The sequence below is a fragment of the Nicotiana tomentosiformis genome, chromosome 8 (assembly GCF_000390325.3).
Source record: "Nicotiana tomentosiformis chromosome 8, ASM39032v3, whole genome shotgun sequence".
Taxonomy (NCBI): Eukaryota; Viridiplantae; Streptophyta; class Magnoliopsida; order Solanales; family Solanaceae; genus Nicotiana; species Nicotiana tomentosiformis.
The window spans coordinates 60,752,622-60,780,281 of NC_090819.1; the positions used below are offsets into that span (position 1 = coordinate 60,752,622).

A 27,660-nucleotide genomic window follows, 5' to 3' on the forward strand; every position below is an offset into this window, starting at 1 on the left:
AAAATAAGGCTTGGAGACGAAGACCATAACTTTATATAGCAAGATAATTCTCAATCGATCTTGTGGGTCTCAAAGGGAGCTGTATGCGCAGTCTCGCGAAATACGAATATCTCTCTACTCTGATATCGTATCGACAAATGATTTAATGATTTAGAATATAGACTCGTAGACTCAGTAAGATTAGACCCAAATTTCAGTACAATTTATGAACGTAACTTGTGACGACTTTCGTCGACTTTTATTTCACAACTCGCTTGACTTCAAAACTTAACACACGACTATAATAAAACTAAAATATATCATAAAATCACCTTCTTATCATGTTAAGAACCCTAGTCTCACTCATAAGCTAGTCATGTTACCTTGGAGGTTACAAATATTCAAAATCATGAACTGCAAGTACCAAGAGGTTTAGAAGGATTAAAAGCTAAAAGAATTTGTAATCTGCAAGGTAACATGACTAGCTTACTTTATGTACTTTCAAATATGATCTCATTTCCGAGCCCATATCAATTTACTTACGACGTATTTTTACAAACAAAAACATGGGATAACATTGATGGTAGGCTACAAACCCATCTTTTAGACGTAGTCTTGCACTCTAATTACTGCATTTTACGTGTGTTTGAGCTTAACTGATAGTGAATTACACTTATTACTTGTTTTATATCTTGCAGAAAATAATTCCGAGTTATTAAGGTAATTTAGAGCTAAATCGAACAAGTTGGAGCTTTGAAGTCTGAGTAGAAGCTCAAAATATAAAGTTGGGATCACGTTCGGGGGTCGAGGACCATGTCCGGATGTCAAAAAGTGAACAAACGAATTTATCTGAGAAAAAGGCACAGCCGCGCCGCATGGGGTGCTGCGGGGCACGGTGCAACAACACAAAAATTGGTCTAGGAAAGGGTAGATTTGTCCTCACAAGCACGCCGCATGGCGCGACGCGGGTGTAAAAAATCACAGAGTAGTTTCCTACTTCGTCTAGGAAAGGGTAGCTTTGTCCGAATTTGTTTCTACATGGTATAAATACACCAAAAATATGATTTTGAGAGGACTTTTGACCTACGGAAGATTGGAGAATCAACCAAGGCAAGAAGACTCAAGAATTCATCAATATTTCGACCAGCAATCGGTGCAATACGTGAGTTTGTATCGAATTATTAGAATTGATGTTTTCTTTATTTTTGAACCTTATTGAGATGTCATACTCCATTGCTATGGAGTAATTTTCATTAGGGTGTTGACAGATACGGTGTTTCGATAACTTGATTAGGGATTCGATTCTTGAAAATTGTTAGAATGAATTGACGGAGCGTTAATTTGTCTTGTGGAGTTAATTATTATTTTGCTTAATCGAAAGAGGAGTTTGATATTGAATTTCTTCACATCTTAGGCTCTAGTTTAAATTCGTGATTCAAATAGGTAATCGAAAGAGCCTCTTGAATTGTTAATCGAATTAGAAAATAGGGGAATATTCGTGAGAAGTTACCCTTAGATCATAAGCATCATTTTATTGTTGCAATTATTTATCGTGCTTCAATTGGATTAATTACTGAATTAATGTTTAATCGAAAGAAGAATATTAACTTCAAGCGTAATCTGATTATCGATTGAATTTGTGAGAATCAACCATATTATAGAGTGAATTAACTCAAGAATTGGATCTCGAGTCAGTTATCTTGCACCTATCTAGTCAAATACCCTTATTCCCCTCATTGATATTTATTCGTTGCTCATCTGTTGTCTTTTGTGATCAATTATTATTTGTTTAATTTTTAGTAGTTAATCGTAGTAATAGTCATCAAATCAAGTGTTAATTTTTCTGGATAATAATCAACTAGAGATTATTCGAACACTGTTTAAATCCAATCCATGTGGAGAAGGTAATTAATCTATACTATCTTTGCATAGCAAGCAATAATTTTGTGTTGTATTTTGTGCTCGTCAAATTTTGGCGTCGTTGCCAAGGATTGGCAATCAATAGTGTTTAAAATAGTTTTTAGTACTAATTCAGGAACCAATTTTTACTTTAGTGTATTCACGTTTCTCACTTGTGTACAGGATACAGGTTTGATTTCTCTGGTGTATGACTCGATCCTCTTCAAAGGAAGTGATACCCTACGAACTAGAGTTGGAGAAACACCTGCGACAACTAAGAAAAGAAAGAGAATTAACAAAAAATTTCATGGGTCAAATTTCGACTCAAGATACCATAGCAAACAAAGAGAATGATGGAGTAGACTTAGCTGCAAGAGAGGCAGCACAACAAGAAGCTGCACGAAAAATTGCTGATGAGACCGTCAATGATGATGGAGGTCGAAGATTCAATCTAAACTGACCCTTGGTTGAAGACCAGTTCGAGAATTTAGCACCCGGGCCTGGAAGATCATTGGGTGACTATGCTAGGCCAGTCTATAATCAAGGACTGTCAAGTTTCAGACCTCCACCCATAGCAGCAAACAACTTCGAATTGAAGCAAGCTTGCTTCAAATTATCCAAAACAACTGCATTTTCACAGGGAAGGTGAACGAAGATCCTAATACTCAATTGATGGACTTTGAAGATATCATGAACACCTTCCAATATAATTGAGTATCAAAGGATGCAGTCTACTTAAGGGAATTCCTCTTTTTATTTAAAGATGACGCGAAGCAATGGCTTCGTAGCTTACCCACAAGATGGATCAGGAAATGGGAAGATATGACCAAGAAGTTTCTTCACAAGTACTTCTCAGCTGCAAAAATAGGGAAGTTCATAAGGATACAAATGGTTTTTGAAGCTTGGGAAAGATTCAAGGAGATAGTCAGAAAGTGTCAGCACAATGGCATAGATTTGTGGATGCAACTCCAGGATTTTTGGGATAGACTGACACTTTCTTCGCGGCGAACTCTGAATACTGCATGTGGAGTCCCACTAATGAAGAAAACTATAGATGAGGTTGTATTAATCCTTGATGAATTATCAAAGGATGCTAACCAGTGGCCTACTAAGAGTAATGACAGAAGAAAATTAGTTGGGGTTCACCAAGTGGACTCTAACACAACCATGCAAGCCCAGCTAGAAACCATGGCCAATGAGATAAGGAAAATGACATTGGCCAAGGTACAGAGTGAACAACAAGCAGCATGTGACTTTTGTGGATTGGGACACCCTACACATGAGTGACAATCATCAGCTGAGGAAGTCAACGCAGTGGGGAACTTTAATAGAGGAAACTACCAAGGTGGGAACAACTATAATGCTATGGCTCAAAGACATCCAGGTTTTTCGTGGAGTTCACCTAGTGGGAGCTTGAATTCATGGTAGCAAAATAATCTCAGACCCCAGGGTCAAGGACCACCAGGTTTTCAGAACTAGCAAAGGCAGCAATACCAGCCACAATAGTCAAATCAGTCTAGTATGGAAGATATCATGAAGGCATTCATCAACAAATCAGATGAAAAATTTGAGACTCAGGGAACAGCCATCTGAGAGAAGGGCACAGCCATACGAGAGCAGGTCACGACCATCCGGAATTTAGAAAGACAATTGGGATAGATTGCAAATTTGTTATCTGAGAGGGCTCCTGGTACTTTGCCCTCTAACATTGAAAAGAACCCAAAGGAAACAATCAAAGTTGTATCTCTAAGAAGTGGCAAAACATTTGTTGACCTAGTGGTGAAAGATAGACCCATGGTAGTGAACAAGCAGGCAGAGACACCAATAGAGAAAAAGGGTGAAGAGCAGAAAGGCTATAGTAGTGGGGTACAAAAGGAGATTGAAGAAAGCAGACATATGTCAGCTCTACCATTCCCTCAAAAGATGAAACGGGAAAAACTTGACAAATATTTTGGGCGATTCTTGGAGATGCTCAAACAACTCTATATGAACATTCCCTTCATAGAGGTATTCACTTAGATGCCTGTTTATGCAAAGTTCTTGAAGGAAATCTTGTCTAGCAAGAGAAAATTGGAGGAGACAACCGTGGTCAAGCTAAATGCCCATTGCAGTGCCATATTACAAAATATAATTCCCCAAAAGTGTGGGGACCCAGGAAACTTCACCATACCATGCTCATTGGGGAGTGAAAAATTCGACAAGGCCCTCTGTGATTTTGGTGCTTCTATAAATCTAATGCCTCTATCTGTATTCAGAAAACTGGAAGGTGAGCTTGGAGTGATTAAATCAATACCAGTATCCTTACAACTGGCTGACTAGACCACAATTTTACATGAGGGAATCATTGAGGATATTCTAGTGCGGGTGGACAAATTTATGTTCCCCGTAGAGCTTATTGTGGTGGATATGGAGGTGAACAAGGAGGTGCCTCTAATTCTAGGGAGGCCATTTTTATGTACAAGCAGAGCTATCCTTGATATCTATGAGGGCCAGCTTATGCTCAGATAGGCACTAAAAAGTGGTGTTCCAGGTGAAGAGGATGATAAAATACCTAAGTGATGAGGCGTCCGCCTACTTGTGTTTCAAACTGGATGTTGTTGAGGAAATGACTGAAACATACGAGTTTGACAAACTTGTGGGGGATACTCTAGAAAGGTGTATTACTCAGTATAGCACAGTGGAGGATGAAGATCTTGAAATAAAGAAAGAGGCTGAAGCTCTTGAAACTGAGAATCAAGTGGTTAATGAGGAGGAACTAAAAGAGGAGGATTTTAAGCCTAATGTGGAATTGAAAGTCCTCCCCACTTATTTGAAATATGATTTTCTTGAAATTAATAATTTTACTGTGATTATTTCTGCTGACTTGACAGGTACACAGGAGCAAAAGGTGATGGAGCTGCTAAAAAAACACAAGAAGGCCATTGGCTGGAGTATAGCTGATATTCAAGGAATCAGTCCAGCCATTTGCATGTACAAAATTATATTGGAAGAAAATAGCAAGCCAGTGGTGCAGCCCCAACAAAAGTTGAACAAAATTTTGGAGGAGGTAGTGCACAAGGAGATCATCAAATTGCTAGATGCGAGAGTGATCTTCCCTATCTCTGTGTCACGACCCAAACCGAAGGGTCGCGATACCCGGTACCTTACTCAACCGAGTATCAACGTAACATATCTTTCTTAACGTACTATGATTGGAAAATGGGCCAAATGGTCCGTCATGGCTAACCAGAATAATCATAAGGGAATACTCATTATAAGAAGACCCAATCTGACATAAAAACTTATACATGTGACATAGGGCCTATAAGACCAAACTTACACTGAACATAGGCCGATAAGGCCGTACAATCTTTCACATACACGACATATGTCTACAAGCCTCTAAGGATACATAAATGTCATAAAGGTCGAGACAGAGCCCTGCCATACCAATCAACACATGTCCTAATCATACTGACCAATAGCAACTCCGGAGCAAATGGAGCGCACCAACATCTTCCACTGAGGTGATAGCCTACTTGGAGGGCTCTCAACCTGTCTATCGGGACCTGCAAGCATGAAACACAGCATCCCCAGGCAAAAGGGACGTCAGTACAAATAATGTACCGAGTATGTAAGGCATAAAGATCAATACATAAGATACATAGATGAAACATGGAATAAAGAATTTCGCCTGTAAGTCTAAATAACTTTGTAAATTTTGAAACATTTATAATATCACGCCCCAAACCTGGGGAGGCGTGGCTGGTACCCGGTGCTGTGCTGGCCCGAGCGAACCACTCTGTAACTCATGATCGTTCGACCAAAACTAGAACATACATAGGTCGAGTTGGCTGAACTCATTCCTTTTGTAACTATCATGGGCCAACATGGCCACGACTCATAATGTACAAGCGTAAGTGGGAAAACACTGTATCACAGAACCCAATTGATCAGTGGTTGCACAATAGGTGCCGTACCCGGCCGACTATAGCGCGGCTCGGTAGAGTAAAATAGATACATATATATGATGCATACTGGACTCATTGGAATCACATTTTGAACCTTTCGGAGTGACATAAGGTCGGTATCCTTCGTACACGTTATTAGGATTAACTCTTCATCCAGAATCAGGAACTACCAACAACATTGATAATATAAGAATAAAAGAAGTAACATCAATATCAATCGTTTCATAAGAAGGCAGGCAATGTAAGTACTGCTAGCTTCTAAGAGTAGAGTATCTTTGGGAGCTCGTTCATTATATTATGTACAATTGGAGTCGTGCAAAAGAATGAAGGGGATAACCTCACATACCTGGTGCACGAAGCTTCCCACCTTTATAGATGAAGAAATTGGCTTTATAATCAGTTACAGCATATTGTTGTTCACGTCATCACGAAGAACAATTAATGAAGTTTGATGTATGTGCTAATTACTGGCATTGATCTAAGAAAAGCAAAAGATGAAAGCAAATCTCGGTTCAAGAGGTACAGTTGCTTAAAACTTGTTTTAAGGATCTTGATGAACTGTGAAGTTTAACACTACGCTTTGATTAACAATGAATAAAAGCTAGATAGCTATTGCCTATTATTTAAGGCTTTACCTTTTAACTGAACATTCTCTTTTGCTTGGTAGTATCCAGGTTGAGTAGTCCTCTATTTTAATATTGTGGAGAATGGGGATTAGAGTACCAAACCCTTTCAAAGGTGTCATCTTGCAATTTAATTCAAGAGTCACTAAGGGTCCATGTGTTGCTTCCACATGGGAAAATTTAGACTTATTCAAAATATTTTAGATAATTACCAATTTAGTCCTTGCTTGCTTTAATAAATCAATTTGGTTGTTTGGTACCATGATCTCTGCAGAACACTCAGTTTGTAAATTCAATCTGTGTTTGTCTAATGGAAAGGATATGAAAAGCTTATAAAAAGAAAATCTGTGCACACACTTTTTCACATAGCAATTGTGCCACCTAGACTAATGACTTAAGAGTCATTCATAGGCTTAGAGGGGTGCTGCCACGTGGAGGTAGGGTGAAAAATGTAAATCTTTATCCACTTATTAGGTAATTAGGTAATGTCCTGTTACCCGATAATTAATCAATTACCCGCATAATTAAAAATTATCTCAACTTACTTAAAATACTACTCACTTTTAATATACTTTATGTACCCTACTATCGTGGTCATGTGGTACCATATAAAATCAATACATATACTATTATTCCATTAAAACATCCATGTAAAAAAATACATATATTTTCTCAACTTATAATTTTCCTAATCTCATATAAAAAGTAAAAATTCTCGTACGCTTAATTCTTAAAATGGTAAAAAGATAACCTTCTTTTCTTGTGAGAAAATAACTTCTATTTTTACAACAAAGAAAATCTCATAAACTTTCTTATATTATGTGTATAATTTACCATATCCGAAAATATTAATAACTATATAAAATCATACTTTTTAAACATTTTTCTATAATAAATGTTCCACTCAAAATAAATACCATATCAATATGTATCTAACGGTATCAAAGTTGTAAACTTACGGGGTCTTATGGTCACAAATCCTCTGTAGAAAAGTACGGGATGTGACAACCTTCCCCCCTTTAAAACATTCGTCCTCGAATGTTAACTCTTAGAGATTTACAAAATATTCACTAGGGTCTCCTCTGTAAATTAAACTAAAACCCAAACTATATCTGAAGTCTCGACTATTCACAACCTTTGTAGTTGAGTATCTCGAACCTTCTTCACCTCTACTTTACCTTACTTACTTTTCAATCTCGCATCGTATTTGTTGTTTCTTTCATAACCTTCCTACCACATTATGCATTATAGCTCTACTGTAATACTTGCACCTCTAGTGCATACAAAATCTTGCGAAAGCTTCATACTGACTTCTTACGACTCAGCTCTATGGCACGATCTGGAAACAAAAGAAGGGTAACATTTCCTAAATGCCTTATAGCCTCTCAATTATAAATGTGGCGCGCAACACACCCATAAGTGAGACTCTACTAGGCACGGCTTTGTAGACTTCCTTGGATACGAACCGCTCTGATACCACTTTGTCACGTCCCAAACCTGGGGAGGCGTGGCTGGCACCCGGTGCCGTGCTGGCCCGAGCGAACCACTCTGTAACTCATGATCGTTCGACCAAAACTAGAACATACATAGGTCGAATTGGCTGAACTCATTCCTTTTGTAACTATCATGGGCCAACATGGCCACGACTCATAATGTACAAGCGTAAGTGGGAAAACACTGTATCACAGAAACATTTTTTTTCTTAAAACATAAATACATATGGGACGTCAAGGCCTCTGACATACTATACAAAATGAACCTCTGTCTACAAAGCCTCTAAGATTATTTGACATCAAATGGGATAGGGTACCGGCGTACCCATGAGTCTGTAGAAAAACTCTGACACGATGACTCATAGACTCGGCTGCACTCCGACTGAGGTGGAGTCTTACTGATCCTTCGCTGAATGCCAATTTCGTCTACTATGAGGGCTCGTCAAACTGATTCTACCCGTTTATCAGGACCTACAGCACGACATGCAGCGTCCACAAATAAAACGGACGTCAGTACGAATAATGTACTGAGTATGTAAGGCAGGAAAGTATAAGTAAGAACAGTAATGTAAATAGGGATAGAGAATATACAACCTGTGACATTTGGGTACCTCTGAGGGCTACTGACATAAAATACATGATACATACATATATATATACATAAACTTTTAAAACATATGCCTTTGTGGGCATCACCATCATCATATCGTACCCGACCGTAATAGGCTTGGTAAAACATGCCCGGCCATCATAGGGCTCGGTAGAATCGTACCCGGCCATGTAGAGCTCGGTAAAACCCAATTGATCAGTGGTTGCACAATAGGTGTTGTACCCGGCCGACTATAGCGCGGCTCGGTAGAGTAAAATAGATACATATATATGATGCATGCTGGACTCATTGGAATCACATTTTGAACCTTTCGGAGTGACATAAGGTCGGTATCCTTCGTACACGTTATTAGGATTAACTCTTCATCAAGAATCAGGAACTACCAACAACATTGATAATATAAGAATAAAAGAAGTAACATCAATATCAATCGTTTCATAAGAAGGGCAGCAATGTAAGTACTGCTAGCTTCTAAGAGTAGAGTATCTTTGGGAGCTCGTTCATTATATTATGTACAATCGGAATCGTGCAAAAGAATGAAGGGGATAGCCTCACATAACTGGTGCACGAAGCTTCCCGCCTTTATAGATGAAGAAATTGGCTTTATAATCAGTTACAGCATATTGTTGTTCACGTCATCACGAAGAACAATTAATGAAGTTTGATGTATGTGCTAATTACTGGCATTGATCTAAGAAAAGCAAAAGATGAAAGCAAATCTCGTTTCAAGAGGTACAGTTGCTTAAAACTTGCTTTAAGGATCTTGATGAACTGTGAAGTTTAACACTACGCTTTGATTAACAATGAATAAAAGCTAGGTAGCTATTGCCTATTATTTAAGGCTTTACCCTTTAACTGAACATTCTCTTTTGCTTGGTAGTATCCAGGTTGAGTAGTCCTCTATTTTAATATTGTGGAGAATGGGGATTAGAGTACCAAACCCTTTCAAAGGTGCCATCTTGCAATTTAATTCAAGAGTCACTAAGGGTCCATTTGTTGCTTCCACGTGGGAAAATTTAGACTTATTCAAAATATTTTAGATAATTACCAATTTAGTCCTTGCTTGCTTTAATAAATCAATTTGGTTGTTTGGTACCATGATCTCTGCAGAATACTCAGTTTGTAAATTCAATCTGTGTTTGTCTCGTGGAAAGGATATGAAAAGCTTATAAAAAGAAAATCTGTGCACACACTTTTTCACATAGCAATTGTGCCACCTAGACTAATGACTTAAGAGTCATTCATAGGCTTAGAAAGGTGCTGCCACGTGGAGGTGGGGGTGGGAAATGTAAATCTTTATCCACTTATTAGGTAATTAGGTAATGTCCTATTATCCGATAATTAACCAATTACCCGCATAATTAAAAATTATCTCAACTTACTTAAAATACTACTCACTTTTAATATACTTTATGTACCCTACTATCGTGGTCATGTGGTACCATATAAAATCAATACATACACTATTATTCCATTAAAACATCCATGTAAAAAATACATATATTTTCTCAACTTATAATTTTCCTAATCTCATATAAAAAGTAAAAATTCTCGTACGCTTAATTCTTAAAATGGTAAAAAGATAACCATCTTTTCTTGTGAGAAAATAACTTCTATTTTTACAATAAAGAAAATCTCATAAACTTTCTTATATTGTGTATAATTTACCATATCCGAAAATATTAATAACTATATAAAATCATACTTTTTAAACATTTTTCTATAATAAATGTTCCACTCAAAATAAATACTATATCAATATGTATCTTACGGTATTAAAGTTGTAAACTTACGGGGTCTTATGGTCACAAATCCTCTGTAGAAAAGTACGGGATGTGACAACCTTCCCCCCTTTAAAACATTCGTCCTCGAATGTTAACTCTTAGAGATTTACAAAATATTCACTACGGTCTCCTCTGTAAATTAAACTAAAACCCAAACTATATCTGAAGTCTCGACTATTCACAACCTTTGTAGTTGAGTATCTCGAAACTTCTTCACCTCTACTTTACCTTACTTACTTTTCAATCTCGCATCGTATTTGTTGTTTCTTTCATAACCTTCCTATCACATTATGTATTAAAGCTCTACTGTAATACTTGCACCTCTAGTGCATACAAAATCTTGCGAAAGTTTCATACTGACTTCTTACGACTCAGCTCTATGGCACGATCTGGAAACAAAAGAAGGGTAACATTTCCTAAATGCCTTATAGCCTCTCAATTATAAATGTGGCGCGCAACACACCCATAAGTGAGACTCTACTAGGCACGGCTTTGTAGACTTCCTTGGATACGAACCGCTCTGATACCACTTTGTCACGCCCCAAACCTGAGGAGGCGTGGCTGGCACCCGGTGTCGTGCTGGCCCGAGCGAACCACTCTGTAACTCATGATTAATATCATGAAATAAACGTTATCAACTTACATATTTTCTGAGACCCATGAACAGATGATGTAATAATAAGACACATGGGAATTCAAGAACATAGGCACCTCTAATACTTCTATGAATAGAGTCATTTTTGGAAGTTGTGCATTTGCTCATTTCTTTCGTGTCGTATAGATCATGACAAAAGTAAACAAGGGATAGCCTTAATATACCTGAGCCGATTCTCTTGACAATCTCTCTAACACACGTCTTTTGCGAAAAACATGTAAAGGCGGATCGAAGTATGGAAAAATTCGTACGTTATTCTTGAGAAAGATTGTACCGTGCTCTCTTAGAATTTGCAATTCATGCTTTATCCCATTGGCACGGAATCAACGAACAGCATCATTCATATTTGGTATGGAAATATATTCTCTTTGAAGGATTCACTTCGACCAGCCCACTCTCTCAATTCTTTAATTCTTGATCTTTAGATATTAGGAAATAAAACATATCACTAGTGTAGGAAAGCTCATATAGTGGGTGTGGCCCACTTATTAGATGAGTAAGCCATTTAATCCTCTAAATATTCCACCTATGTAAGACATAATAGTCACTTTAAAAGTGACGGGGGATGTTGCCACATTTTATTTTGGGGGGGGGGGGGGTTAAGTCATCCAAAATCCTTAATTAATTAGGTAATATCCCATTATTCAATAATTAATTAATTACTCACATAATTAGGAATTATCTCAAATTACTTAAAATGCTACTCACTTTTAACACACTTCATACATCTTACTATCATGGTCATGTGGTACCTTGTATGGTATTAGTTCATAAATACCGGGTATTATAGCTTGGACCGTATTTTATCCCAAAATATCAAACTTCGATGAAAATTCATTTTCTTCGATTTGCTTATCCTCTCACCTTCATGAATTTACTCATCACTTATTTGAAATAGCATAATGCCTATAATCTCAAAATAATCTCATTCCCGAACTTACGTCGATTAACTTACGATGAAACTTTAACATACGAAAATGCGGGATGTTATATCTCATTTTCGAGCTTCCATCAATTTACTTATGGCATACTTTCACGTATGAAAACATGGGGTGTAACATCATTCCCCCCATTGGAACATTCGTCCTCGAATATTGATTGATGCACTTATCATTATCATAACCTATAGCTCTTGCGAATACTTTAGTACTCCTCTTGCCATCTAGGAAACTATGTTGTGAATGAATCCCAAAGGCCAGGGAATTCCCCCCTTTAGGCCTCTTTCTCACACCACGACTCATGGTCGGAATCCTTCCAATCTTGTAACTGTTGCTACCTTTTATCATGCAGTGTGTACGACTCAAAGTTTGTAAGTGTGCCTATGCGACTCTTCTCTCCTTTTTCCTCCAAATTTTAGCCAATCTCTAGGCCTCACTTTGTAAACATATACAGAGCTTAATAAGATGTCCCTCTAGGCATCTATGGGTATACTGAAGTTCTTTGCTCGGTACTTGGTTGAACTTACGAATATTGTTATACATTATTTCATAGATCTGTTTATCCATCCGTATGAATTTACTTCCATGACTCTTACTTTGATTTATCGTTACTGATTTCTGCTACCAAACTCCAGGTTACTCTCGTTGCTTATCCTATATGCATAAATCTAAGTCCTTTAATGCTTCTTCATTCCTGTTCATCTTAAGAATGATGGTCTAATCTCATCTCATACTTTGTAACTTTTATCCATCCATTATTGATTCACCTTAATACCGATAACTTGACCTCTTATGTAACACTGCCGCTATGGCTCACGTCTCATCAGGGAACATCTGAAATAATTAAACTAATCCACCTGGAGGCGATGCCATGCTTCCATAACCGTATTTCATAGCATCCCAATGTGATTCACATTACATGGGTATTTTAATCCTAAGGACTTATCCATTCTCGTCACCTTCTCACTCGCCCTTTCTTATCCTTACTCCTGTCTTCTAGAACCTTGTCGCTTTACCATACAATAGCTTGCAACCTAAACCTATCTATTTATATTACTCGCAATCTTTCAACTTGCTTGCATCATAGATTTTCTTATGTTATTCCGGAACATCAAGAGAGACATCACATCGTCTCCAACTCTTCTTTGCTCTCTTGAATAGATCTCTCGATACTTAGAAACCATAGGTTGGAAGATATGCCATTAACGACGCCGCTATCATTCCTGGATACTGATTTCCAGCACTTCTAGCCTTCTATCTGAAGTATGGACTATTCACAACCTTCTATATTTGAGTATCTCATACGTTGTTCACTTTTACCTTACTTACCGTAAAATCTCGCATCACATCTTCTATCTCTTTCGTGACCTCCCTTCCACATAGGTATAATTCACATCCACAATTTGAAGCTCTATTATAATACTTGCACCTCTGGTGCATAACAATCTGGTGGTAGCTCCATACTGACTTCTTATGAGGCTGGTACTCTTTAAACTAGCATTCTTGTAGAGCTGTTATAGAATATGGTTGTTGTACTATCTCTCGTGTACCTCTGATATTAAGAGTGATTCTGCTATATTCTCAATCATGATTTTTATAATTTTCTGGGTCCAATAATCGTACTCCTGATTTACTTTGTTGATGTAACTCTTTAGTTTCCTCTTCCCTCTGATCAACCTTTATGTAGGCGTAAGCTATCTTCCGATCTGCGGCTCATGGTATGAGTTATTACTTTAGCCTTTCATAGACACTATGGAATATCTGTGATACCATCATCTAACAATTCAATCCCTTGTCTATGACCTGGACTCAATTCTTTCTTTTAACTTATATCAGAGTCTTCTACAACTGTATGATTATCAACATACATGTTGCATAGATAATACTCTGAAATCTTGAGTGCGTTCATAACGTATAACTCTAGATCATTGATCGAATAATTCCTTTCGCTCCTTCTCATCTTTCTTTAAACATAAGCAATTACTTTTCCTAATCTTTCTGCCCCCTTGTTGCGTACATACTTAGCTTATCTTAGTTCCCATGCATGTCAGAATTTTGTGCAATTCATATGGTCTTGAATATTACTTTTGGTTTCATTTCCCGCTTATTAGTCACGCTAGGTGCGACTTCTTTATGGAGTGCATACAATGTTGTTGTGAGACTGTTGTTACAAGACCATTTCCTCTTTTTATGTCACTGTGCTTAGGTTGAAGGCTTCTTCCTTATTTCTTCAGCTAGTCTTTCGTTGTAGTATTTAGGGAGACCTTCTGGCTCTTGTAAAGTTACAATCTTATCACATCGTATACTTGACGGAATTTTTGATGTTCTTCCCCGCCTATGATTATCCGTAGTTACTTACCCCCACGCCCTTGTACTTGTAGGTTTGCTTCTGAGCTGATATTTTGACTGTCTTCCCAGTGGCATTCTCTTTTATTTACCTTTAACTACCCCAACTCTTATTTGAATATATCTCAAGGATCACGATGTCATATCTGCGAGACTGAATTCCCCATGTTGTGGTTCACTATGTTTATCTTGCACGATCTGCTGATTTGTCTGTATCCTCTTGTCTAGCCATAACTAGGCTCTTCCTGAATCAACTGCTAACTATTCGTTGGCCCATTCTCATATCAACATTCCGCGTAATCCTTCTTGGGTTATTTATCAATAACATCTCGGGAAGAAACCCTTACTTCCTCTCCTTGACGTCGTGCTTGCATAATGTTCTGGAATTATAGCATATCTGTAGGATTTGAATGATTGCAATCTCATCCCTTTCTCATTTTTATCGCATTCCTCCTTTACCATTCCATAGTTACTAGAACCATTTAATTCTAACTTCATGTCACATCACTCTACATTCACCCCTTTAGGGGAGTACTATGAATTAGAGCTACGACGATCTACGTATAGATGTTTTACCTCTTCATCTTTGGCGTCTTTCCACATCATCGATGATCCTTACTCGCCGCGCGATAATCCTTCTGTACCAATGATAACAAAATTCCTTACTCGCGAGGGTGACACTTAGTATAACTGGCACATATAGTCCCTTAAGCTTAACTTTGCTCACATTGCTTGCTTTAGGGAAGTGTCTTCCTGAATGACCATTCTCTGAATTTCTCATGAATCTTCTTCTGTTGTCCATTCTATTATCGCCGGGACGCAATCTCTGAAATTCTCATGATGCCAACTATTACTCAGTCCCTAGTTCATATTTAGTTTATCTTGTTCATCAGTCCATGCTGATTTCTTATTACTCTAGGGTCTAATTATTTTTCCTTTTGGTAATCACGTTGGAGTCACAAACTTATTTCTTGAAATGAGGATATGACTTTATGGCCTATACTCTTTTGTTGTCTCAAGGTCTGTCACTTCTCGTCTTTTCCTTCACTTGACTATAGACTCTGTAATACTGTCATCTTTTTGATCTACCGTTGTCATCCATGTATCACATCTTACTCATAATGCTTCATTAACTCTCTTCTTATTTTCCGCTAACATTTATGTATATTGCTTTATTTTGAAAACTCGAACAAGACATTATTTTGCTTTTAGCTCCCCTTGATCCATCTACTGGATCTTCGGGTTGCCTAACATTCTCTCTCTACTAGGTATAGGAGCCATACTAAGATAATATTTATCCCTTCAAGGCTTCCAGTACCTATCTTTTTAGTACTCATATCCAGCTGCACTATTTTAGAGTGCACCCTCTGGGTGTCTCACAAGGAGATCTATTAGCACATTAGCAATATCCTTTGGAAATGTCAACTAATGCAAATGATCCATCCACCATTTTGGGTTACTCTAACCCCAGCCGGATCCTCACAGCACGTCCTTCTCTTAAACTATATCTGTTAGTTCCCATAGAGCATAACTGAGATGGGTGTGGTCGATTGTAAATACATCTGTTATTGTTGAAGGTAACTCAAAAGGCTTATATTTCTCTACCTGAATTGTAAATACTGATAATCTTCATTAACTGGGCGCCTCGTACCCTTCTTCACCTTGCTTCTTTTACTTGTTGAAGCTTGTATCTACCTTTTGAATCTCTCGTTGCTTTTTACCATTTGGGTGGATAGATATTCATGCCTTAGGGCTTCTTTTCCATAAGTTCACACGTCTGCTAGAGACCTTATATTTACTTATCATAAGCATGATGCAAAATCGAGTTCCTCTGACTCAACTCTTCCACATCAGTATTCAATCCCTTACCAACCGTCTTTCTAGATGTAGGCATCATCGTATTATGAATACGATAGAGTTTAGGAAATTGAGTTGTTATAACTAAGCTCTACCACACTATCTAGAGTAAGAAGAAAGAGTGACAGTCCTAAATACCCTGTAGCCACCTGGTTATAAGTGTGGTGTACAACACACCCATAAACAAGACTCTACTAGACACGACTTGTAGACTCCCTAGGACAGAACTGCTCTGATACCACTTTTTTCACGACCCAAACCGAAGGGTCGTGACGGGCACCCGGTACCTTACTCAACCTAGTACCAACGTAACATATCTTTCTTAATGTACTATCATTGGCAAATGGGCCAAAAGGGCCGTCATGGCTTACCAGAATAATCATAAAGGAATACTCAATATAAGACGACCCAATCTGACATAAAAACTTATATATGTGACATAGGGCATATAAGATAAATATTACACTGAACATAGGCCGATAAGGCCGTACAATCTTTCACGTATACGATATATGTCTACAAGCCTATAAGGATATATAAACGTCATAAAGGTTGGGACAAATCCCCGCCATACCAATCATACATGTCCTAATTATACTGACCAATAGCAACTCCAGAGCAAATGGAGCGCACCAACATTTTTCGATGAGCTGATAACCTACTTGGAGGGCTCTCAACCTGTCTATCAGGACCTGCGAGCATGAAACGCAAGGTCCTTAGGCAAAAGGTACGTTAGTATAAATAATGTACCGAGTATGTAAGGCATGAAAATTAATACATAAGAGACATAGATAAAACATGGAATAAAGAATTTCTCCTGTAAGTCTAAATAACTTTGTAAATTTTGAAACATTTATAATGTCATGCACGTGCGTATAAATGTTGTGTCATGCATAGATACATGTGTTCATAACATCATCAAGCCTCTGAGGGCATCCCATCATATCATCTCGGCCACTGTAGGCAAAATCATCAACGTATACCAGCTGATCAGGTGGTGGTGCGTATATAACGCTGTAACCTTTTTCCATTTCCCATATACATATAATATACATATATAAACGTATATAATGTCATCTAGTCATGGGTCAATGTAATTTAATGCAATGCAGGAGAAGTACGTCAATAAAAAATTTCGGAACGTCATAAGACCATTATGCCTCTGATTAATATTATGAAATAAACTTTATCAACTTACGTATTTTCTGAGACCCATGAACAGATGATGTAATAATAAGACACATGGGAATTCAAGAACATAGGCACCTCTAATACTTCTATGAATATAGTCATTTATGCAAGTTGTGCATTTGCTCATTTCATTCGTATCGTATAGATCATGCCAAAAGTAAAGAAGGGATAGCCTTAACATACCTGAGCCGATTCTCTTGACAATCCTTCTAACACACGTCTTTTGCGAAAAACATCTAACGACGGATCGAAGTAGAGAAATTTCGTATGATATTCTTGAAAAAGATTATACTGTGGTCTCTTAGAATTTGCAATGCACGCTTTATCCCATTGGCACGGAATCAACGAACAACATCATTCAAATTTGGTATGGAAATATTTTCTCTTTGAAGGATTCACTTCGACCAGCCCACTCTCTCAATTCTTTAATTCTTGGTCTTTTGATATTATAAAATAAAACATATCACTAGTGTAGGAAAGCTCTTCTAGTGGGTGTGGCCCACTTATTAGATAAGTAAGCCATTTAATCCTCTAAATTTGTCATCTATGTAAGAGTGAATAGTCACTTTAAAAGTGATGGGGTATGCTGCCACGTTTTGTTTTTTTTGGGGGGGGGGGGGTAAGTCATCCAAAATCCTTAATTAATTAGGTAATATTCCATTATCCAATAATTAACCAATTACTCACATAATTAAGAATTATATCAAATTACTTAAAATACTACTCACTTTTAACACACTTCATATATCTTACTATCATGGTCATGTGGTACCTTGTATGGCACTAGTCCATAAATACTGGGTATTATAGCTCGGACTGTATTTTATCCCAAAATATCAAACTTTGTAGAAAATTTATTTTCTTCGATTTGCTTATCCTCTCACCTTCACGAATTTACTCATCACTTGTTTGAAATAGCATAATGCCTATAATCTCAAAATAATCTCATTCCCGAATTTATGTCGATTAACCTACGACGAAATTTTAACATACAAAAATGCGAGATGTAACATCTCATTTCCGAGCTTCCGTCAATTTACTTATGGCGTACTTTCACGTATAACACTCTGATAGCCAATGGATTAGTCTGGTGCAAGTTGTACCTAAGAAGGGAGGCATGACAGCGGTGAAAAATAAAGACAATGAGTTGATCCCCACAAGAACAGTCACTGGGTGGAGAATGTGCATTGATTATAGAAGGCTGAAATATATGTTGAGTAAGAAGGAGTCCAAGCCGAGTCTAATACGGTGGGTGTTATTGCTCCAAGAGTTTGACTTGGAGATAAAAGATAGGAAGGGCACATAAAATCAAGTCGCCGATCATCTATCTCGACTTGAGAGACCTCCGGTTGAAACAATTGAAGTAAGTGAAGAGTTCCCTGATGAGCAGATTTTCTCCATTGTTGCGGTCTCCGAAAGGCCGCCTTGGTATGCTGATGTAGCCAACTTTTTGGCTAGTGGATGGTTGCCTCATGACCTCTCTCGTGATCAAAGAAAGAAGCTTCAAGGTGAGGTAAAAATCTATTTTTGGAATGAAACTTTCTTGTTTAAACTATGTGCAGATGGTGTGATTCGAAGGTGTGTGTCTGAAGGAGAGATGGCAAGCATTCTCTCATTGCCATGATAGAGCAATTGGAGGACACTATGGTGGAAATCGCACTGCAGCAAAGGTCATGGAGGCCGATTTCTATTGGCCTACTTTGTACAAAGACGCACGGGCGTATATAGCTGCATATGACAAGTGTCAAAGGACAGGTAACATTAGCAAGAGGGATGAGATGCCACTAAACTCTATTCTGGTATGTGAAATTTTTGACGTTTGGGGCATTGACTTCATAGGTCCATTCCCATCGTCTTATTCATATGAGTATATCCTAGTAGCTATTGACTACATCTCTAAATGGGTCGAAGCAATCCCTACTAGGACCAATGATGCTTGGGTGGTGTGTGAGTTCTTACGGAAGAACATCTTTACCTGCTTTGGGACACCTCAAGTGATTATCAATGACACTGGGTCGCACTTTGTGAACAAGCAGTTCGCTACATTATTGTCTAAGTATGGGGTCACACACAAAATAGGAACCCCGTACCATGCCCAAACTAATGGGAAAGTTGAAGTGGCTAACCGTGAACTTAAACGAATTCTTGAAAAGACAGTTATTGCTTCCCGTAAGGATAGGTCTGTAAAGTTGGATGAATCTCTATAGGCGTACAGAACTGCGTTCAAAACAACAATAGGGACTTCACCATTCAAACTAGTGTATGGAAACGCGTGTCACCTACTTGTCGAGATAGAATATAAAGCTTATTGGGCAATTAAGATGCTTAATCTTGATCTTAGTCTTGCAGGTGAACACAGGTTAGCACATATGAACGAATAGGAGGAGTTTAGACTGGACGCGAATGAAAATACGTGAATCTTTAAGGAGAAAACAAAGAGATGGAATGATCGACTGATTAAGCCAAAGGATTTTCGTGAAAGGAACAAAGTCTTACTATACAATAGTAGACTTAGGCTGTTCATGTCACGCTTCGAACTCGGGGAGCGCGACCGGTGCTCAACTGAGTGAACCCGGCCGATCAAGCCTATTAGATTTCCTTCTATCCAAACTCATTCATGAATAAAGAGGAGATGCACTCCATTAATCAAATACTGAAAAGATTTCATTAACAACTCCCATTTCATTCCATTAGCAGCTTCGTTCATAATTTCCAAAATATTACAAGTTTATAGATATAATGAAAAACATGTTTTTCCAAATACCAACATTTCTAGTTCAATTCCCCATATCAAATACCACCCACAACCTGTCTACGGAGCCTCTAAGTACAACAGAAGAGTAATATAGAAATACCGGTAACAAGGCCCCGGCTATACCTCAAAACACAAAGTATAACATCAAATGATATCAGGCCCGGAATAGAGTAGGGCTCACCAAAACCTGCTGAATAGGGAGTAATTGCTAACAAGGACCAAAGCTGCCCGCGGATGAACCACCTTCATCCATTGAAGATGCAGCGCCCTCGGCAAAAGGGACATTAGTACATATGGAATAGAACTAGTATGTAAAGCTAACTGACATCTTCCAAAATAGAATGCCCATATAAGAAAGGAAAAATCATAGAAACAACAAGTCACAATCAACAATATCTAAATGTCCAGTGAAAACATAACAATTTTCAAAATACGAAATTAATATATATTATTGGTTGGGAGATCATTAGCACTGATATACTACCGTGTTTGTAGCACGGAATCCGATCATGCCTGATCGGCTAGGCCATCTCCCCACGAACAAAGTGGTTCGACATGTGATGCGAAAGAAAAGTGTTACCAAGAGTAGTACCACCATGTGCGCAACGTGGCGTCCGATCTCCACCCCGATCAACTAGACCGCCTTCCCACATATGCCGTGTGGGTTGGCTTTTCCAATCCAGAATTATTACCAGTTTCATACCAATTAAGGGGAATAATATTAACCCATCAATCTCGTCCAAAATAAGGGAAATAATCACAATCCACTCCTACACCGGCACGTGTAGTTTTAGGTGTGGGTTGCAACCCACCCTACCTCAGTTTGCTAATGATACTTCCCAAAAATATTATTTTTTTTGTTTTTTCACACAAAGGTAACATAGGAACAAATGTATTTACCTCATCATCTTTCACATTGTATGAATATCCACTAGTATTTTCAACCAATAACAACAACAATATTCCCTTGGCTCTTTTAGCCATTCACAAGATTCTTTATTCAAGGCACGGTGGCCGTATTTGATATTCCACACTTTTATTTCTTCCCTCTCATGTATCATCATCATAAATATCAACATATATAATATTCCGGAAATCACAACTTTAAGTTCATTAGAAATGAAGAATTTAAGCACAATAGATTTCTTTTCAAGAATGGAGTAAAATGATTGGCAATCGATGCGCAAGTTAAAATCATAAACAAGTAACACACTATTTATTCTTAAAATACTTTTTCCCAAAAAGGGCAATACACAATTTGCACTCACAAATATGTAACAACGCAAAACATATTGAAAAAACTCACCAAGCATAGCATTAGTTAAAACAGCCACATATGGGCATGACTTGAGTACATAAGCTTTTAGGCAATTCTATTTTTGAAATAATTTTGGAACAGTTGAATCAAACCTCATTTCATAATCTTTCTCACATCATCTTATTTCATTGGCACCACTAGCCACAAGTATAACTTTCATTCTTGGCACGTTGGCTACACTCTATATCCCCAATTCACTTATTTCAATTTCAAGCATCTTTATAGATTATTAACAACAAGACATTTCCAATCAAGATTTTAGGTACCCATATGATCAATTAAGAGTCTTAGACATATCTAGTTTTTCTCACACAATTTGGCATACTAGCTTTCATTTGAAACACGACTCAAAGTCATAACATTTTAATAGGCTATTAACACTTTGAACATATATATTTCGACATAAGGCTCATTCAGAATAGTCAAATTTATAAGGGATAACCCGGAACATAGGAATTAGAAACTTGAGCCAACAATACTTGAAACTTACGAGAACATTATGGAATTCGATCCTAAGAGAGTAGTTTAGCCAACATACCTCGCTTTGAGCTTTCCTTAAATTACTACAACGTTCCGAAAATCCTAGCAATCCCAATCTATTTTGAGACATAACAAAATTGAATACAAATTAGGAAGATATTCATGGTTTCAGCTCATTTGAGTATTTTATCAAACACTAGGTGTGCAAATTTGACTACAAGGTTCTTCTACAAGATTTCCTTCATTCCACAACCCAATCTTTACTTATTGGAGCTCAACAATCTTCCCACAAACCTTATTGGTACATACATGTATAAATAATACTCTTACACCCAAGAATCATACTCCCAATCACTCATCTTTTACCCCCCAAACTCGAAATTGAAGACTAGGGTTAGATCTTTACCTCTTGAGTAAAGATCTTGTGAGATTTCCTTGTTGAATTTCAAAGCTTGGACAAGATCTTGATGAACAAAGAACTTGAGATACTTCCTCTCTCTAGAACACTCTCACTTCTCTCTAAAAATATCAGGTTTTTGCCTTCAAAATAAGCCCCCCAAAGTCTATTTATCGAAACGGGGTTGGGTTATAAAAATAGGAAAATGAACCCTCCGAACTCAGGCCTGTGGTCGCAGAACTGATCGCAAAACAGGTATGCGGTCCGCAAAATGGACCACAAAATGTATGCCCAGAACTGGGCTACACTGGACCGGTCTGCGACCATTCTGCGGTCCGCAGACCACTTTTGCGGTTCGCAGAATGATTCTACCAGCCTTCGAGAATTTGGTCATAACTTCTTATAGAACTGTCCAAATGACGAATGGTTTGAAGCGTTAGAAACTATACTCAAATTTGAGAGGTTGTCTATCACATAACCCCTTATATATATGTAGATATACTCGTCCAAAGTTTGGTCTTGAGCATACTCATTTGGAACTTTAGTCTATCATGTAATTTCTAACTTGATTTAGACTTAGGGCTCTTCTTAGACCCTACATCACTTATAATATGCCTCGTACACTTATTATCATATCCAATTGATATCCATCATATTAATAGTCCTCGTCTGCACACAAAATAATATAATTAGCAGACATCAATTTTCTTAATAGCGCTTAAGTACTTCAAAATTTTTCGGGGTGTTACATTCTCCCCCACTTAAGAACAATCGTCCTCGAATGTTTTACAAGTCACTCCTAAGAATAGAGTTACCATCCTTTTAACTCCAACCATTATACATAGGCACTTATGACTACATGGGTCTTATACTTCCTTTCCAAAATCTCGACTTACTTATGGCCCTTAAAATTTGGCTATCTTTACAAATTCTTAAAGATTTCGGCAGAGTTTTCCCTGTAACTGGGCCTATCCACCTGCCAGAGAATCACCAAAACCACTCCTAACAATACATCCACAACTCAACGATAGACAAAGGATTTCCAACTACCTTCTTAGACATAGACACATGAAACACATGGTACACGGAGGAAAATAATAGGGAAACATCATACTCATAGTTTGGCCTATTTCCTTCAAGATTTCATAAGGCCTTATGTGACTACACATACTTTACCTTCCTTAACAATTCACCCAATATATTCACAGTGAAAATCTTGAGAATAACCCGTTCACTTTCTTCAACTCTAAATCCCTACGCCGAACACCCAATTAAACCTTTGGCGATGTCATGACCCAAATTCCATTAGAGGTCGTGATGGCACCTAACATCGCTGTCAGGCCAGCCAACAATAATTGATTAACTTAATTACTCATTTTAGTATTTGAAATCACGATTTCCTTCAATTTAATAATAAAAGGTGGACTTTACAGAGTAAATAAAAATATTTTTACAATTTCAATACCAAACAACCCATAATAACCCCAAAATCTGATGTCACAAGTGCATGAGCATCAACTAGGAAGTAAAATAAAATACAGCATCTGTCCGGAATACAAATTGGACAGGAAAAATATAAATACTCTGAAGGAGACTCTGTTGGCTGCGGATCGTGGTATAGAGTGCAGCTCTCCTAAGTCCCCGCAATAACCGTGTCCCTACGCCCACAAGGCCACTAGATATACATGTACCTGCACAAAATGTACAGCAAGTGTAGCATGAGTACGTAAATTAACGCGTACCTAGTAAGTATTCCGCCTAACCTCAAAAAAGTAGTGATGAGAGGTCGACTTTGACACTCACTATGGGCTATAAATTATATATCAATGGTATAATTAAGCATGGATTACGTAGAACAGCCGTAAGCTTAATATCATGAAATGAGTAAACAATTCTTTTGTTAACAAGAAATTTCTAAATTTATTTTTCAACGTTTAACAATTAATTTTTTTATCTCAGGCCAATGAAGTAGTATCAATTATCATAAACTCCAAATGAAACAATTCAATCATGCGCAAATCATACCGAGTTCGTACGGACCGATCCAACATAAATATTTAAATTGTGCACTGCCGAGGGTCGAATGACGCGAACCACAGATGCATCTATCTGCTACCGAGGCATTTGGCCCACTCCACAAAAGAGAAAATACATTAAACAACCAATTCAAGATTTATTAAGGGGAAAATATTCCAAGAGTTACAAATTCCCATTTAACGGTCAAGTAAATGAGGTTTAACCTTTCTACAATTTCGTTATCGAGTTTCTAAATATTTTAAAAAATTAAATTAACAAATAGGGCGCAACATCGCAAGTACAACATGATATGAGTCCTAGACTACCTGGACATAAGCATATTAGTAGCTACGCACGGACTCTCGTCACCTCGTGTATACGTTCCCCCACAAATAGAAGCACATAATGATTCGATTCACCTATGGAGTTAATTCCCTCTTACAAGGTTAAAAATGAGACTTACCTCACTTCGAAATTCCATACCCGGCTCCCAAGCCCTTCCAACAACTCAAATTGATGCCCATCACTCCAAAACTAGTCAATAAATGTGCAAATCCATAAATGTATACTCTAATACTCATTATAATTCAATTTACAACAATTCTCAACTCCGCTCGAAAAGTCGATAAAATCACCCTCGGGTCCCCGTGCCCGAATTCCAAAATTGTTTGAAGATAAACATTATCCATAACCCCATGAACTCAAATATATAATTTATTCTCAATTCTATGCCCAAATTCGTGGTCAAAATCCAAAAATACCCATTTTTTAGGTTTTCTACCAAAATCCCAAATTTCTAAAAATTTTCATGCCTAAATCCATGTATAAACCATGTATTTAACACACAATATATGGGAATTACTTACCTCATGAAGGATGACAAAATGGCACTTCAAAATAGCACCCAAGACCGGCTCCAACGAGAGAAAAGAGGTGAAATGAGCCAAAACCCGATTTGGCTAACTTATACATTTTGCTTAGGCGACTTTCGCACTTGCTAAGCCAAAGGCCGCTTCTGCGGCATTCCTTCTGCGGCACCAAGACCGCTTCAACAGAAAACACTGGAGGCCGCCCCTTAGCACCTGCGGACAATGTCCCGCTCCTACAACATCGCAGGTGTGCAAATGAACCTTGCTCATGCGCTCTACTTCGCTTCTGCGCTCCAAGAGGCCGCATCCGTGCCATCGCAGATACGGAAGAAGTCTCGCACCTACGGGCACTTCCCAGCTCGCCCAAAACAGCTTCTTTAACACTCATAGCCGCTTCTGCGGCTCCGTACTTGCGGCCAAAACCTCGCAGGTGCGGTTACACCAGATACCAGCTGCCTTAGCATTTTCCTTAGTCCAAAAATCGATCCGTTAAGCATCCGAAACTCACCCGAGGTCCCCGGGACCCCGTCCAATCATACCAACCAGTCCAATAACATAACACGGACCTGCTCGAGGCCTCAAATCACATCCAACAACATCGAAATCATGAATCGCACCCCAATTCAAGCTTAATGAACTTTAGAACTTCAAACTTTTATATTCGATGCAAAAACCTATCAAATCACGTCCGATTGACCTCAAATTTTGCACGCAAGTCACATTCGACATTACAGACCTACTCCAACTCCCGAAATCAGAATCCGACCCCGATATCAAAAGGTCCACTCCCTGTCAAACTTTTCAAAAACCTTTAAATTTCTATTTTTCGCCAAAAGACCCCTAAACACCCTACGGACCTCCAAATCCGCTTCCGATGCGCCCTCAAGTCCTGAATCACCATACGGAGCAATTCCCAGGCTCAGAATCCCAATTGGACATCGATAACGTTGAAATGAACTTCAACCCAAATTTATGAAATCCTTCCAAAATGCCAATTTTCCACAATAGGCGCCGAAACGCTCCCGGGTTATCCAAAACCCGATCCGGACATACGCCCAAGTCCAAAATCATCATACACACCTAATTGAACCTTCAAATCCCGATTCCGAGGTCGTTTACTCGAAAATCATGCCTTAGTAAATTCTTCCAACTTAAAGATTCCTAAATGAGAATTATCTTTCTAAATCAACTCCGGATTTTTCGAAATTCAATTCCGACCACACGTACAAGTCATAATACCTGCAGTGAAGCTACTCAAGGCCTCAAATCTCCGAACGACGCTCTAGGGTTCAAAACGACCGGTCGGGTCGTTACATTCTCTCCCACTTAAACATACGTTCATCCTCGAACGTGCTAAGGATTGCTCTGGAGTTGTCTGAAATCACTGTTTAACACCTCGTGCACCTACCCGTGCTACCACAACTCAGTTGAGCACATTAGCTCGAGCAAATCTGAAGATCCCCCTTTATTTAGGCAAATAATCCTTAGGGCCAAATTCCAACATCCGAAATTCTCTACTAGGCCTGCTTCCAACATACGAACACCGTATCAATCACTACACACTACACCAAACACGATTGTATACCCTTATAGAATTCTTACCATGCACCGAGTAACTCATTTGACCAAGGCAATCTTTCTAAAGCGCAACAGCTAAAATATCCACTAACCGACGCCCGTAGTGTACCTCATGACTAATTAAGCCTTGCTTTAACTCTCGCAATACTACCACGACAGAGAAGATGTGTAGAACTCATATCCACCTGCCGAATCCCAATTTATGGAGTCTCTCCTCCCGATAAGAACCATTACCTCATTTTGGACTGAATAACAATATTTACTCTTTAATATGCTTAATATAAATCTGATCGCACTGAGCCCAGGTCCAATAATCTCATCTCACCCAATACAAGTTGCTCAGGCAATAAGCCACCTCAAACACTACCAAAAGTAACATATGATGCCACAATATGCCAACAAGCTACAAACTCGAATGTGATACATAAGGAAAAACGAACTCTGGAAAGAACTACTCAACCCACGTAACTAATTAAACAACCGAAAGGATGTTATGATCCTTCCTCAGAAACGAGAAACAAAACACACAAGAATAGATATGGGAAATTATACTCAATATTATATTGTTGTGGCCTGCAACCCGATCCAACCATTATACCCATGGCGGCGTGCCATTCGATCCACACATAATATACCTGAATATCAACCACCAGCACGCGAAGTGCATAATACAAATCCTGGGGAGACGGATAGTGTCATACGCTGCGAAACTTAAGCATAACTAAGGTGTAATAAATGACATGTATCTTGAGAGCCTTCCTGCTCTTACAACACCACAAATTTCCCGGGATCTCAATACCAGTGTGAATAATCAAACCACCTCACAACCCACCTGGCAAAATATAGATTACACGTAATAGCTGACGATAGAAATAACATCCAAGGCCCGAAGACCCCTCCGAAAACAACGCTATGCTGAAAT

General features: G+C 38.3%; 1 protein-coding gene across 1 annotated transcript; it reads left to right on the forward strand.

The window, feature by feature from the left end:
- The first annotated feature begins 3,897 nt into the window (after positions 1-3,897).
- On the forward strand, positions 3,898-19,532 carry LOC138897556 (uncharacterized). The gene is made up of 5 exons (XM_070183538.1): positions 3,898-4,144; positions 4,238-4,302; positions 4,409-4,924; positions 18,716-18,833; positions 18,904-19,532. Exons 1-5 carry the CDS (start codon positions 3,898-3,900, stop codon positions 19,530-19,532), a joined length of 1,575 nt encoding a protein of 524 aa, XP_070039639.1.
- The last annotated feature ends 8,128 nt before the right edge of the window (positions 19,533-27,660 follow it).